Source organism: Penicilliopsis zonata, assembly GCF_001890105.1.
Source record: "Penicilliopsis zonata CBS 506.65 unplaced genomic scaffold ASPZOscaffold_15, whole genome shotgun sequence".
Lineage (NCBI taxonomy): Eukaryota > Fungi > Ascomycota > Eurotiomycetes > Eurotiales > Aspergillaceae > Penicilliopsis > Penicilliopsis zonata.
In genome coordinates this window covers 644923-659040 of record NW_019208924.1, presented here as the reverse complement: position 1 = coordinate 659040, position 14118 = coordinate 644923, and the positions used below count along the sequence as shown (strand labels likewise).

The 14118-nt window shown below is 47.6% G+C and overlaps 7 protein-coding genes across 7 annotated transcripts; 4 read left to right on the top strand and 3 right to left on the bottom strand.

Annotated features, from left to right (window-relative positions):
• Nucleotides 1-52: 52 nt before the first annotated feature.
• On the top strand, nt 53-811 carry ASPZODRAFT_849388 (hypothetical protein). Its single transcript, XM_022730261.1, has one exon. It carries the CDS (start codon nt 94-96, stop codon nt 760-762), a length of 669 nt encoding a protein of 222 aa, XP_022578695.1. The 5' UTR covers nt 53-93; the 3' UTR covers nt 763-811.
• ASPZODRAFT_135672 (hypothetical protein) lies at nt 657-2386 on the bottom strand. Its single transcript, XM_022723863.1, is given in 4 exon segments — nt 657-937; nt 939-1547; nt 1623-1894; nt 1963-2386. 3 exon segments carry the CDS (start codon nt 2144-2146, stop codon nt 939-941), a joined length of 1065 nt encoding a protein of 354 aa, XP_022578694.1. The 5' UTR covers nt 2147-2386; the 3' UTR covers nt 657-937.
• A 302-nt stretch (nt 2387-2688) lies between these two features.
• Nucleotides 2689-3776, top strand: ASPZODRAFT_168988 (hypothetical protein; the record flags this gene model as incomplete). Its single annotated transcript, XM_022726880.1, has 5 exons — nt 2689-2714; nt 2779-2966; nt 3026-3078; nt 3153-3307; nt 3362-3776. The coding sequence occupies exons 2-5, from the start codon at nt 2801-2803 to the stop codon at nt 3774-3776; spliced, it is 789 nt and encodes a 262-aa protein (XP_022578693.1). The 5' UTR covers nt 2689-2714; nt 2779-2800.
• A 258-nt stretch (nt 3777-4034) lies between these two features.
• On the bottom strand, nt 4035-5757 carry ASPZODRAFT_135670 (hypothetical protein). Its single transcript, XM_022723862.1, has 4 exons — nt 5569-5757; nt 5469-5489; nt 4868-5398; nt 4035-4799 (listed from the first exon to the last, which is right to left on the bottom strand). Exons 1-4 carry the CDS (start codon nt 5600-5602, stop codon nt 4213-4215), a joined length of 1173 nt encoding a protein of 390 aa, XP_022578692.1. The 5' UTR covers nt 5603-5757; the 3' UTR covers nt 4035-4212.
• A 434-nt stretch (nt 5758-6191) lies between these two features.
• ASPZODRAFT_72366 (hypothetical protein) lies at nt 6192-8413 on the bottom strand (the record flags this gene model as incomplete). The annotated part of the gene is made up of 5 exons (XM_022729828.1): nt 6192-6242; nt 6302-6670; nt 6729-6924; nt 6982-8135; nt 8246-8413. 5 exons carry the CDS (start codon nt 8411-8413, stop codon nt 6192-6194), a joined length of 1938 nt encoding a protein of 645 aa, XP_022578691.1.
• Nucleotides 8414-9456: 1043 nt separating this feature from the next.
• ASPZODRAFT_145292 (hypothetical protein) lies at nt 9457-9942 on the top strand (the record flags this gene model as incomplete). The annotated part of the gene is made up of 4 exons (XM_022725091.1): nt 9457-9600; nt 9661-9685; nt 9749-9758; nt 9819-9942. 4 exons carry the CDS (start codon nt 9457-9459, stop codon nt 9940-9942), a joined length of 303 nt encoding a protein of 100 aa, XP_022578690.1.
• A 1519-nt stretch (nt 9943-11461) lies between these two features.
• Nucleotides 11462-13294, top strand: ASPZODRAFT_848740 (hypothetical protein). Its single transcript, XM_022730260.1, has 6 exons — nt 11462-11796; nt 11856-12181; nt 12230-12296; nt 12351-12427; nt 12476-12588; nt 12649-13294. The coding sequence occupies exons 1-6, from the start codon at nt 11638-11640 to the stop codon at nt 13209-13211; spliced, it is 1305 nt and encodes a 434-aa protein (XP_022578689.1). The 5' UTR covers nt 11462-11637; the 3' UTR covers nt 13212-13294.
• Nucleotides 13295-14118: the final 824 nt, after the last annotated feature.

Genomic DNA, 14118 nt, shown 5'->3' with positions numbered 1-14118 from the left:
ACTACATTTTAGAGATCAATTTCAATATATATATATATACATCACTCAACCTATTTACCACTCAAGCATCCAGTTACATCCTTTTTCAAGCCCATGGAATTTACACAGTCAACTCAGTTCATCGACCGTCTCATCACACAGCTTTCTCTTTCCCACGTCTCGCCACAAACCAACAATGACACCACTACCACCAGGGAATCGGATAGACCATCAAATCCTCTCGCGAGCCTACCACCCACACATTCCGCACACGCCAAGTCCTTGATTCTAACACTCCACTGTCTATTCCCCAACGAGCTGCTTCTAGCCCTAGACATCCTCGACCGGAAGCTCGTACGACGGTATCTTATTCGAAGGGAGGAGGCTAATACCCCCGACAACAAAGTATCTGGAGAAACTTTCTTCGTGATCTCTGCCTCTTCCCCGCCAGGTGCAGGTGTGGATTCTTCTTCCCCTGCTGAAAAGGAAAAGGGGTACGAAGTCCGTCTTCGCGCATGGAACTGTACCTGTCCGACATTCGCGCTTGCCTGTTTCCAGCACGGTCCAGAAACATCCGAACCGCAACCTGATTCTGATGCCGATACTGATACACACTCCCCTTCTTTGTATCCCTTTGGCGGATCGATAGGCCCTCGCCAGTCTGCAATTTGTAAACATCTGCTTGCCTGTGTACTGGCCGCGAGATGTCCTGCGGTCTTTGGGGTCGATTCTGACGCGCGATGGGAGATCACGCCGGCGGAGCTGGTAGGGTGTTTGGCTTAATACATCTACGAGATGAAATATAAATTTAATTCTTCACCATGTTCTTCAAGTACTACATATGCCTTACTCTGTACTCTTCAGGAGTAGACTTGTAGGCAAGGGTTTACGGATAGGTAATTGAATGAGTTCAATGTTGGCAGTATCTGCATTGATCGTAAAGGCCATGCATCATATGATTATTTCTTCTTCTGCTTCTCCTTAGCCTCCGACTCGTCCGTTTGTTCCCCGTTCGCTGTTCCGTTGGTCTTCTTCGCGGCAGCGTCTTTGTCCTCCTTGCCCGTGGCGTTCTCTTGTTCCTTCTTCGACTCGCTCTCCTCTTGTTGCTGCCGGTTTTGAATCTTATTCTCGATCAGATCGTGGAAGGCAGTGATAGCCCGGATTAAGCTGCTCAAATAAATGGCCATGAGCTGGTCATTGGTCTTGATGCTCATAGAGCGAGCTAGTTCGCTGTTCTCGATTTGCGGTTCGGCGCCATTGGCACGCGATGATGTCGAAGGTGTTGACAGGTTCGGGAGCAGGTTAAAGACGTCTTGAAGATTGCCGAGGATGGCGTGGTTGACCGGAAGTTCGTGGTCAAGAACCTTTTGCAGATACTGTCCGATATCACGTAGGCGCAGGTGAAGGCCCTGTAGCGACTGCAGCTGGGATGTTATGCGTGTAGAGAGCGTCCCGACGGCAACGTCCCTGATGTCTCGGAGGAGGTGCTCAACACCAATTTCCTCGGCCTCTTCTGCTTCGATTATAGACGGAGTGTGCACAAACGTCCGGGAGGTTGTCGTGCCGTCCTGAAAAAGAAGCATGTTTTTAGATAAAAGCGCCATATAATGTCAATATAGATCAGGATGGAGGAGACAACCTACATCTTTGATTTCATCCACAGCAAAGTATGCATCTGTGGGCACGCCAACCTCCTTCGGTTGCACGTCAATGATGACCAACAACGGATTCGGTGTGTATCGTTTGAAAAGCTCGTTGATCTCGAGGTCGGAGGCCCGCAGCTTGGGGCCAGAGTGATACCATCCGATCAGCTTCTCACGAGCATTGATCTTCTTGAACATATCACGCATCGATTCGACAAAGTTGTGGTCCAAGAACCAGACAGATGGATCCTTCTCATCCTCCTCGAAGGGAACTATTATTATTAAACACCATCAGTCAGCGGCAAGGCTTCGCTAGCACTTGTAGTCGAGCGAGACGCACCGGCAAAGCTGTTCGACACTCTGACATTCTGACCGGAGCTTTCGCCTAGAAGCACACCGACTACACGTTTCCGAGTTCCTTTGGCGGACCTCCCATAGTGATCTGCAACAGAGAGTAGGACGAGGGGAGCAACGGAGACAGTACGCGTGACGAGCGAAAGTGTGTCCGCCGTTGTGGCAGGCATGGTGGAGGTGGGGAAGACGAATACAGCCGTTTAGACGAATGGGAAACGTAGGGCGTCGAATGTAGAGAGCTCTGGGATATCGTGAGCGGTGTGGAAGTGGCTTCTGTCAACGATGGCGGCGAGCTTGTTCGGAGCTGTAGGCTGTAAGACGTAAGTTCGGTATTGCCCTGTTGTTGCGCCTTTCAGCCACATTACCAGCCACAGCTTGGTGCCTGAGGCTTAGAACAGGCCCAGGCCCCAGGGACAAGCAGATCACGTGGTTAAAAATAATAAATAAAAGACTTCTACGGTAGTTAACTCTCATCTGGAGAAAAGAGCGCGCTAGGGCTGTATATCATTATTTTGTATCTTTAGATGAATGTGATTTGGCCTTTAATCGCTTCAAGGGCATTCGCGGGAGATGTCGCTGCAAGTCCGGCACCCGGGCGGGTGAAGAGGCTGGAATCGCGGAGCGAGCCTTGGGGCATGCACTAGTTCTTCGCCGAGTTGTGGAACATCTTTTTGTCCCCAACCGGTTGTCCGCGTTCTCCATCCTGCAACCTGTTTTAAATCTCAGCCTTCTCCTGTGGTAAGAGAGTGATTATTTAACTCCAGCTGTCTCTAAGCGAATGATCTCTAATATTCTATACCAGATTCTCCATTCTTCTATACACAATGGCTCCCATTACAGACGATGCCGTTCATGGCCTGAAGGACATGATCGGAAAGCTGGAGGCGCGCATTGAGGACTTGGAGAGTCGCCTGAGTGGAGCTAGCAGCTCCAAGCCCAAGAGCATTGCGGAACACATGCGCATCATCCTGATGGGACCTCCTGGTGCTGGTATGTTTGGATTTTCTTCGGGGATCAGTAGGAAGTGATGCTGACAGATATCCATTTAGGCAAGGGCACTCAGGCCCCTAAGATCAAGGAGAAGTACTGCGTGTGCCACTTGGTAAGTTTCTTTTTACCTCCCATCCCCCCCCCCCCCAAGAAATCCCATTACTAATGCTTTGTTTTGTTGCGCAGGCTACCGGAGACATGCTGCGATCGCAAGTTGCCAAGAAGACCGAGCTCGGAAAGGAGGCCAAGAAGATCATGGACCAGGGCGGTCTGGTCAGTGATGAGATTATGGTGAACATGATCAAGAGCGAGCTCGAGAACAATGTCGAGTGCAAGAACGGGTGTGTATAGCATACACCGGCTGCTTGAGTTGCCCATGCAGAAAAGGCTAACAGGGCCAGTTTCATCCTCGATGGTTTCCCCCGTACAGTTGCTCAAGCTGAGCGCCTGGACGACATGCTTAACGAGCGCAACCAGAAGCTCGGGCATGCTGTTGAGCTTCAGATCGATGATGCTCTCCTGGTTGCCAGAATTACTGGCCGTCTGGTCCACCCTGCTTCCGGACGTTCCTACCACAAGATCTTCAACCCGCCCAAGGATGACATGAAGGATGATATCACTGGCGAGCCTTTGATCCAGCGCTCCGATGACAATGCCGATACCTTGAAGAAGCGTCTCGCAACATACCACGATCAGACCTCCCCTGTTGTCGACTATTACAAGAAGACTGGTATCTGGAGGGGCATCGATGCCAGCCAGGAGCCTGGTCAGGTGTGGAAGAGCCTTCTGGGTGTTTTCCACAAGAACTAAAAAGACTCCTGTTGCAGGAATCTCGCGGTGCTGAGAGATTGACAGCTCTCCAGCAGCCCCTGGGGTTCTCGTGCGCTCATCTGATCAAAAATGAACAGATCAGGAGGCCAAAAAAATTAGTGAGAATAATTTAATGTCACGAATATGTTGGGTTGCCTTACGACGGTGCCATGGAAGCAAAGTCCAGCCGGTCTCTTGCATTGCAATTGGACGAATTGTTCATACTGCATCATTACATAGACACCTCCTAGAAAGTGATCTCAGCAGAATGTATAGTATATTCAAGTTTGAGCCTCTTTTTCCTAAGTATTGGCTACTTCAAGAAATTCATAGTTATTCGTATATCCATCGCAGAAAGGACTAGCTAGAATCACTCAAACCTGCAGATGGTGCGTAAGGAATCTTGTGAACTCCATCGATAAGTCATGCCCATCTTTTACAACTTCAGAGGGTAAGATGTCGACTCTATCGACTCGGGATAAGTCAAGCCACCCTGACGACGAGCTTCATCCATGACTTCCATGATGACAATGCTCTCCTCCCACGGCATTGATTCACTTTCAAGCTTCCCATCGCGCAGGCACCGAGCGACCTCGTCCGCCTCCCAGTACATGCCATGGCCGTTTCCAGGGAAAGAGCAATGCACCTCTTTTATGCCGGAAGCCTCTGAGTCTCCAGTTTTCTTCGAGATCACGCGGTACCTCTCCGGCCTCCAGACGGGCCCGTCAACCTGGATCTCACCTTTCGTGCCCTGGATTCGGACGGCAGGTCCAGCAGAGTTATCCTCGCCAGGATCGGTCGCGACCCGGAGGTGTGTCATTGCCACGGCTTGAGACTCGCCGGGGTGCGTGCTGTTGGATGGGGTAGTGGTAGGAAAGCTGAGCAGGATCGTGGTTGCTTCGTCCGCCCCAGTGAGGTGGTAGGGGGTTATATGCGCCGAAATGGCCGACGGGGGCTTGCGCTGAGTAACAGGGAGAGTGTGGTAGAGCGTTTGGAAAACCCACGTCAGAGAATAGATGCCCACTGTGGAATGTTTCAGCAGAGAATTACCAAAAAATGAACATTGTTAGATCTTCTGATTGGGAACTTACAGTCCAGCAAGGCGCCACCTGCTAGATCTTTGTTCACCATCCGATGAGCAGTCCCCCATATCTTTTCCACATCATCGCCCGTGCTATTGTCCGCGATTACTCTCAGCACCTCGCCGATCGCGCCTTGCTTGATGAGGTCCCGGACTTGCACGCTGAGAGGGAAGTAGCGAGTCCACACGGCCTCCATGAGGAACAAGTTCTTCTTCTTTGCAGTCTCGCACAAGATCTTCGCCTGGGCCGCATTGACTGTGAACGCTTTCTCGCAAAGCACATGCTTGCCCGCCTCTAGGGCTAACATGCTATTTTGAAAATGGTGCGAGTGCGGCGTTGCGACGTAGATCACATCGACGCTAGAGTCGGCAACAAGCTCTTCATACGAGCCATACGCCGCACAAGGGCGAGGAATGGCTTTGTCTACGATGAATTCTTCAGCACGGCTTGCAGAAGATGACGAGGCGACTGCAACGATAGTATGCGACACATCAGATGCGCCACGAACCTTAGGGTCAGTCAGAAGGTCCCGAACGAAAGCTGTTTGTATCAATAGTCAGACGATTAACTGTCAACAAGTCTATAAGTAGACCGTAAGGGACAAACATACTGGTGGCAATCCCGCCAGTTGCTATATCCAGATCATTACATTAGCCCTAATGCTCTCTTCAGGTTGAAAGTGATGATGAAGGGAGTTGGTTTTCTCATACCCATAATGCCCCATCGAACATTGTAAGAAGCCATGGTTGCGTTGCGTACACTGGATGCGAAACGGATGGCTATAGAAAAAAATACTTCTTGCTCCAGAAATATCGACCCAGGCGTGTATATAGTGACTCTGAGCGATAGTGATCCTACGGAAACTAGTATCCGTGAGGGGTAGGTACCTGAGTTGGTTATAACAGGATGCAGATAGTTACGATACGACCTTGGTAAATCTCCAGTTACATAGTTAGGAATTAGTGGGGTAGAGCCAATTAGTTAGCTACATTGGGTACGAGAGAAATACTCCGTGCAAGAGCCCTAGAAATTTCTGTATAGTTACATGAGATATCTCAATGAAAGATGCTAAGTTCTAGGCCGCATTTGATGCAACGAAGTTCTAAAATATTGGCGTTGTGCCTCGACTGTGAGGGTTGGGTGACGAGAAATGAACGAGAAAGAGAAAGCTAATAAGAGACTCCATGGAAATAGAAGACGATGCTAGGATATACCAAAGAAGCAGCTCCCGATCCGGTACAATGCAAATTCAGATGAATTTTAGGGATAGTATAGCGATGGACCGTTCGTTTCCCGTACATTAGTAATATTTGCATGGGAAGGTCTGATCTAATTATAATGATGGCTCAGTTTTAATTCGCACGTGGGAGGGTGAGTCGTTGTCCTAGGAGACATCAAGTAAGTGAAAAGGGCACCTCGCAGGATCCTGTTGAAGTAACTTACCTCTGCCTTTCGTTTACCCAGGACGGAGTCTGGAGTTCCCGTACGCCCAAGCGGCGTGCTACCGCGGGCTGGAGCTGGCCCATCTTTGGTGACCTCGGCGTAGCAGCTGGCATGATACACACGGTTCCCAACTTTGATTGCGTCTTGCCAGATCCAGTCTTGAACATCCTCGGACCATGTCGATTCGAACTTCTCTTGGCAGATGGGACACGGAGTGTTTCGCAATGCAGCATCGTTCGGTGCACGAATCCATTGCTTTGGAAGACTCTTCTTTGCGGCCGCGCTGCCGGATCCAGCTCCACTCTCGCCTTGAGCATCGCTCTCTGGGATTTCCAGATCATCTCCAAATTCACGTGATTTAATCCAATCCTACCAAGGGTCAACAATTGAGCGAAACGCGGTCTGGTAGAAGAATGCAAATACTTACCCGTTCATCGACGTACCAACTGCGGTTTTGGGCTCGCTTGGCGGCTTCCGCCATCCGTTGGTTGGTTTTGAAATGCCAATCTAGATGGCGAGCCTTCTTCTCTTTATCTTCCTCTGTTGTAAGGAAACGACGGCCGCATGTCCCGCATCGATTAGATCTCGCTTCATACAGAGAGATAATCAAAGTTGGTTGGGGGCTGATATTCCTAGAATTAATAATTGTGCGATATTCCATACAGCAGGGCGCAACCTACATTTTTATGGAGACAGTGTTCATTTGAACACCGAGTTTGATTTCGGATGCATTTATAGCGTGGGGTGTAGAGATGGGAGGGGTGTACCGCACTTGGCCAGGTACGATAAACGGGAAAGCAGAGGGTACAGATGGCATTAGCGGATTTGAAGCTGTCGGGACAGGCGTTGCAGGAAGAAGTCCTCTAGCTTTCAGAGCAGCAATGAGGGGGTTCTCTGCTGGTGTTGGGACAGCTGGTGGTGGCGTATTCATGTTTGCAGTTACTTTTGGGTAGAGGAGTGGATTCTGCGGAGGTGGAGTAGGTTGCTGCTGACGGGCAGCAGTGACTTTGAGGAGCTCACCCAGTGTCCCGGGATTCAATAGCTGTTGAAAAGCCTGCGGGAGTTGTTGCGCGAGTATATTCGACACTGGGGTCGTTGACACGGGTGGGATGTTTGCAGCCATGGAAGCCTGGGGAATTGCCGGCACAGGCTTTGGGGCTGGAGCAAGTGCGGAAACCTGATCACGTACGAGCCTGAGCTGTTCTTGAGTAAGTTCCTGCCGTTGTAATATCCCTTGAAGATCCAGAAGAGCTTTCAGACGCTGCTGCACGGAATTGTCCAATGGATTGTTAGCAAAGTCGCTACGAGCTGTAGCTATCAGAGAATCAATATCTCTGTTTAAAGCGGCGAGATCGACGTCCTGATGTGAATTATGCTGGGTTTGGGGGGGAATCCGTGCGGCGTCGTAGCCATGCCCATTGTTATTGGGTCTAGGTACATTTGGTTGAGGATGTCGCGGAGCAGTTTGTGGTGTAGGACTGTTAGTCCACCCAGTGGGTGTTCCGGTTCCACGGCCGCGACCAAGCAGATCCTGTTGGCTTCTGGCTTGTTGTTGTTGAAGAGCTGCTGTCCTTGCCTTGATGAGAGCACTCTCGATACCACGGGTGATCTCTGGAGGAAAGACTGGCTTAGTATCCAAAGAACCCGGGACAGACTCCTTCCAGGTCTTGAGCATCTCATCTAACTTCTTGCGAGTCTGTGAGTCGACCAGGGTGTATGCGTTCATGAATGTCTGGTACATGTTGCGCCCCAGGAATAACGTGTAAGGAGTGCCCACATTCTTCACAATCGAGTCGACTACATATAAAGCCGGTAATTTCTGTGCGGGTGGTGTCTACAGAGAAAAATTAGAGCCGTTCATCCAGAAAAGATACTACACGGACAGACACATCTAACAAAGTCGAAGGGAGTAGAAGAGGGGGGGGGGGGGGTATTTCCACCTACTGTTCGAATATGATTCTCCAAGACCCGGGAAATAGCCATTGCATGTTCCGTGTTTTCTTTGGCAATGACGGTCAAGTTGCTGATCTGGAATCTGTCATTGCTAGTGAGATCTTCCAAAGAGTTCTTGTAGTCCTCGGCGACCTCATCAGAGGCAAGACCCGAAGACATGATGGGCGGGAAACTGCAGATATACAGGGAGGAAACAAGAAATTGGCGGTTGAGGTTGGACAAGAGTACTCGGAGAATGGTGAGCTTGAGTAACACTTGATATGCAGAAGTTGGCTATTTCTGCCCTTTCTAGGGAGTTGACTGTGTTCCAGAAGATTTTCCCCCTCTTTCTGCTTGCCTCTCTTCTTTCTTGAATATTGTATCCTTTTTTTGCCTGTGCTTTAATTTTTTTTTCTTTATTAAGTTCTTTTCTTCTGCTTGGCTTCCTCTATATTTGCTTTTTTTTCTTTTCTCTTCCACCTCTTTTTCTTCTTGTTGGCTCCTGGCACACTTGCCTTAATGTAAAGCCCAGTTTATTCACCCTGGTCCCCCTTTTGTCTCAAGGTAGGCTCTCCTCGAATAGCAAAGAGATATGAAAAGCTTCGAAACTTGTAGAATGTTTGCTAACTATTCTCTGTGAGATTGAGACAATAACAAGTGGTGTAGGCGCCTCCTCCAAATTAAAAGAAAAGAAATCCGCCGCAACCGTCCAGCCGTGGAGATTTATATCTACCTCACTCAATCCTTCTGTTTCCAATCGTCTTTGCTGTGTGTATATCACAAGAAGGAAAACCGCGGACAGGGCGGGCGACGTCTAGTGGGAAGAGCAGCAGGAAATCAACTAGCTTAAGGTTAGAGAAATTGAAATATAAACAGTCAAGTGTAGATTCAAGAATTCAGAGTCAAATGGAATATAATAAAACAAGGAGAAGACGAATAGAACAGGTGGTAGTTGCAAGAACAACAATAATAACAGTTGAAACGTGACTGACCGGCGCGGAGTTCCTTCAGGCTTTGTCGGGAGCTAACTAGTTAAGACAGTTATCTTAGTCAGCAAAATGACGAAAGAAGCGTCGCCCAACCTAGTTAGTGATGATCATCTACCACCCATCACCCGACATCCCTCTATAAAACTCAAGGCCCATCCCATCTTCTCGACCAGATCTGAATCAGATATCGTTTGTATATCAAATTTTTGAGGAGAAGGATAAACAAGCCACACCATGAAATTTGCTACCTCGATCTCAATATTCGGCCTTCTCCCACTCGCCTTGGCTGCCCAGTCATATAAATCGTTTCTTGTCACTTACCCTCAGAATACTCCAGACTCAGTCATAAATGACGCCAAAAAAGCTCTTATAAATGCTGTACGATATTACTGTCGGTCATTGGTATTTGTTTAAGAGACTAATCAATTTACTTCATAGGGTGGCGTTATCACGCATGAATATCGTAAGTTCTCCCTCTTTCTCCAGACAGATATACTTCAATAGCTAACTCCTGCTCTCGATTTAGACCTTCTCAAGTAAGGGCATCTTTCCCCGCTGTTTCTGCCTGACCAATGGGACTGACATAGTCTGTCCAGAGGATTTGCCGCTCAAGCTACAGAGAATACTATCCAGACCATTTCTACGCTTTCTACCACATATAACCCATTCATTGAAGAGGACCAGATAGTCACAGTTGATGGTGACCTTACTGATAGTTAAGGAGTCTATATACTAGATTACTAGCATATTACTCTGGCTTCTAAATATTCACCACTCCAGGAAGCGTTATGGCACTTTAAGGCTTGAATGGCTTCTGCAACAATAGGGGTTGTCTCTTCTTGATTTGACCATTGTAGATGGTATGTTTTTTATGCTCTTTATGTCCCCAATGAATGATATGTATGCTTCTTTATGTTTGTTTCTTTAATTACGCAGTCAAATATCAATAACAATGGACTTTCAAAGCTATAACAAATTGATCATCTAAGAATCCAGTTATTTACAGTCCTCATTGATGTCATTAAATATAACCTAATAGGCACTTAGGTTAAGACTATATATTAATTAATCTACTCCGTAGACTAGACCAGCAGCCCCATTAGCTGAAGTGGGGGTTATAACTTATGAAATCTCTAGAGTAGTTTATTCTCTAAGTACAGAGAGCTATTCAGCGTATACCATCCACAAATAGTATAAATTGGAGTTCTCAACAATAATGTAAATACATCTAGAATTGTTTCCATGTACTTTAGATAATACCACAGTGATTCTTTGTGTCTTTCAAGCAAGACAATAATGTCTGAAAGAGCAGTAGTGAAAGAGGAACGAACTATCGATGTTGGATCATCTGACAACACGGAAACAAAGCAATTGATCCTCGTTCTCCGAACCGCGCCAAAAAAGCACGCGTGGATTCCACTCGAAACACTCCGATTCTCGAGAAAGGAAATACCTCCCAAACCGCAATTATAAATACCAAGACACTCCTGCCTCATTTCGGTCTACAATAAAGTCCTGAAACGCCCCTGAGAGCACCCTGACATTGACATTTCTAGCCAAAGATTGGTTCCGCGCGTGCCTGATCCATTCCGCTCAACATGGCCTCGGAACACACCGTGACCAAGGTTTTGCTGGAATGGATCAACAGCTTTTCCTTGGGTAAAACCCTCCGGGCTACCGACGAATTGACTGACGGTATAATTATTTGGGAGATCCTACAGGATGTCGACCCTCAGTATTTTCTCGACGAGCTCCCGGAACGGGTAACAGACAATTGGGTGGCCAAGTGGCAGAACCTGAAGCACATCCACAAGCTTTTGCTGAGCTATGTCCGACACCAGAATGAAGACGAAGTACCATCCGGTCTTGACCCCTCCCCAGATCTTGAAGCTATCGCGGAAAAGAGCTCTGTCAAAGAGACCAACAAGCTCTTGAAACTCCTCCTGATTGCCGCCATCAGTTCCCCCAACGCGGAAACATACGTGCAGACTCTCCAGAGCCTGAGCACATCGACCCAAGAAGGATTGAAGGATATCATTGAGGAGGCGCACAACGGCCAACATGAGCCGCTTGATAGCGACGACGACGATCACAAACCCCCCTTAAAGCGAGAGCTCGTCGACCCGGAATTGCAGTTCGAGGAACGGGTTGGGAAGGTCATTGCAGAAAACGATCGTCTTGCGCACGAAAAGAAGGAACTAGAGAAGGCATTGGCAGACCTGCATAACCGCTTGGCTCGTCTGCAGGAAAATAACGATACCTTGCAAAACCGCCTTGCGTCGACTGAAGATCGACTTGTGACTCTGAAGTCTGGAAAAGGCGAAGTCGGAATCAATGCAAAGGCTTTGGAGACCAAAGCTCGGCAGCAAGAAGACCTGATCGCTTCTCAGGAGGTCAAACTCGCCGCTGCACAAGATGAGATCGACAGCTTACGGATGTCTATGGAGTCTTTACTCGTCAAGAATCAACGATACCAAAAGCTCCAGGATGACTATGACGAACTCAAGACTGAAAGGGATCAGCTTGCGCGCAAGGCAAATGCGGCGGAAAAATACAGACAGAAGTTGCAAGCGAGCCAGGATTACGAGAAAGAGAACCAAACATTGAGGAACCAGATTCAAGATCTTCAGCAGCAGTTGAAGGAAGCTGACTCCCAACAAAAGCGGTCTTCCGAGCGCGATGTGGAACTGGAGGAATACAAAAAACTTATTCCTCATATCGAGCAGGACAGGCACACGGTCCAAAACCTGAAGAAGCAATTAGAGTTCAATAACCACGCTCTTACAGAACGTCTTAAGAGCGCAGAAGAACAACATGAGCGAGACCAAACCCGAATCAGCGATCTGCGAGAGCGGATTCGAGAGCTTGAAGGTTCACCAGGGAGCCCATCGTATACGCCCGGCAGCGACACGCCACAATTGCAGGATACACTCCAAAAGGACTTCGGAGAGTCACAACTGTCAGTACTCCGTAGACGCGTGTTGTATCAAGAGCTGATCGATTATAGCAAAGCTGAAAATAACGAATTGAAGAAGGATGAGGAGGATGATTCCCTGAAGGCTCCTTCGGCATCCGTATGTGAGCCCTGGAATCGCTCTCCATTGCAAGACACTGACACTGAATCCCAGTTGGCCGGCCAATCTGTGCCTTACTCTGACAACTTCCTTTCGACAACCCAAATCGCACAAGCAAAATCTACCCAGAGGTATGAGAGGCCATCGGCTGCGGAAGCAGATGCTGATTTGTTGTCTAGCGAGGAATACTGGAAACTCTATGAAGAATTTGCTGAGGTTCGCAAGAAGCTCGCAGAGGCTGACGACTTGGCCCATGCCACCATGCGAAAACTCGAAGAAGCCAAGGCAGACCGTAAGCGAAAGAAATCCTATCACAATCATTCAATGTGTTGCCCAGCTCACTCGTGCACAGTTGATCTCACAAGCAAGGACAAGGTCGACATGGCCCAGGCATTCAAAGAAAAAGAAGACGCTGAACTCGCCGATCTCAGGGAGCAATTTGATGCTCTTACCCACAAATATCATCATGTTGAAGCTGAGGCGGATGCTAGCCTTAATCTTGCAAGGGAGGCCTGCAATGAAAGGGATCAACTTCGTGAAATGCTGGATCAGAAGGAATCAGAAATGATCTCGGAAGATCAGGATCTGTTGGCTGAGATGCAAAGGCTGGTCACTGAGTACAGCGGAGGTGCAGGTGACAATGACCAAGAATTGCGTCAACAATCGAGCATGGAGCTGGTGAAACAGTTTGCCGACTTGATTGAGACCAACGTCGAAAGACTTGCCAAGCGTGCAGAGGTCAGTAATTTGTCCTACTATGAAGAAGTTGAAGAACGCCCTTACCCTTGCGAATCATTCAATCGCCATTTGTTTCTTGTCGAGTGTCAAGCCAAAGCACGTTCGTCGGCATTTAAAAGACTGCGTTCCTGGAAGAAGCGATCTGATTCTCCAGTGCCTTCATTATATCATCTTTAAAATCAATGCTTTGCCGGTACATTGCTAACCTTGGTCTCACACTGCAGCACATTCAACAGCAAAATGAGATGATCAAGTCGCTTCGCGAACGGATCAAGCATTACGAAGAAAACACCGAGGATTCCATCAGCAAGGAGCGAGAGGTTCGTATTAACGCAATTAGACATGAACCTGGAGCTTGCTTTGCTGATATGGACATTTCCGTTTTTCCAGACCGAATTACAAAAGATGATCGACGATCGTGACCAGGAGCTTCGTCTTGTGAGCTCCGCTTGGCATGACTTATACGTCAAGCTACAAAACAGTAATGTTACTGTCTCGAGATATCGCCATGGCCCTTCCAGCGGACCCGATGCGCAGAGGAGCTGGCTAGCCAAACAGCGAAACCTCGTTGTTGGACGATGATTTAGCTTCCATGAGATGATCTTTCAGTATGCAAGTATTAAACCTTGACCCGTGGGTTTTTATATCTATGGTTCCTTTCCTTTCTCTATGCTCTCCACCTTTCTTGTCTCTTCTATTTGTTCTTGAACAGAGTTATTGTTTTCATTTCTATAATTTTGCTAATATAAATGTAACCTTTAGATTATATAGATAGACTATAGTATATTAAACAGGCCATCTTTACTTTTTGATGGTTCTACATGTATGTATCTAGGTAAATCATTGTTTCATTTGATTATATTGATCTGGTTTCTATCTACTTGATACACGTCTCTTATTGATAATCAGTAGACTCTGGAGATAGACTTAGATTAAGTGATGGATAAATATGGAAGAAACAAACTACGATTCTGTAGCATTTCTCTCGTTCCTTACAATTGTGTATATAATCTTGATTTTTTTCAAGTATTAGTGGTAACTATATGTTGTTAATGTAACTTTTAGATAACGATTCATATATAGA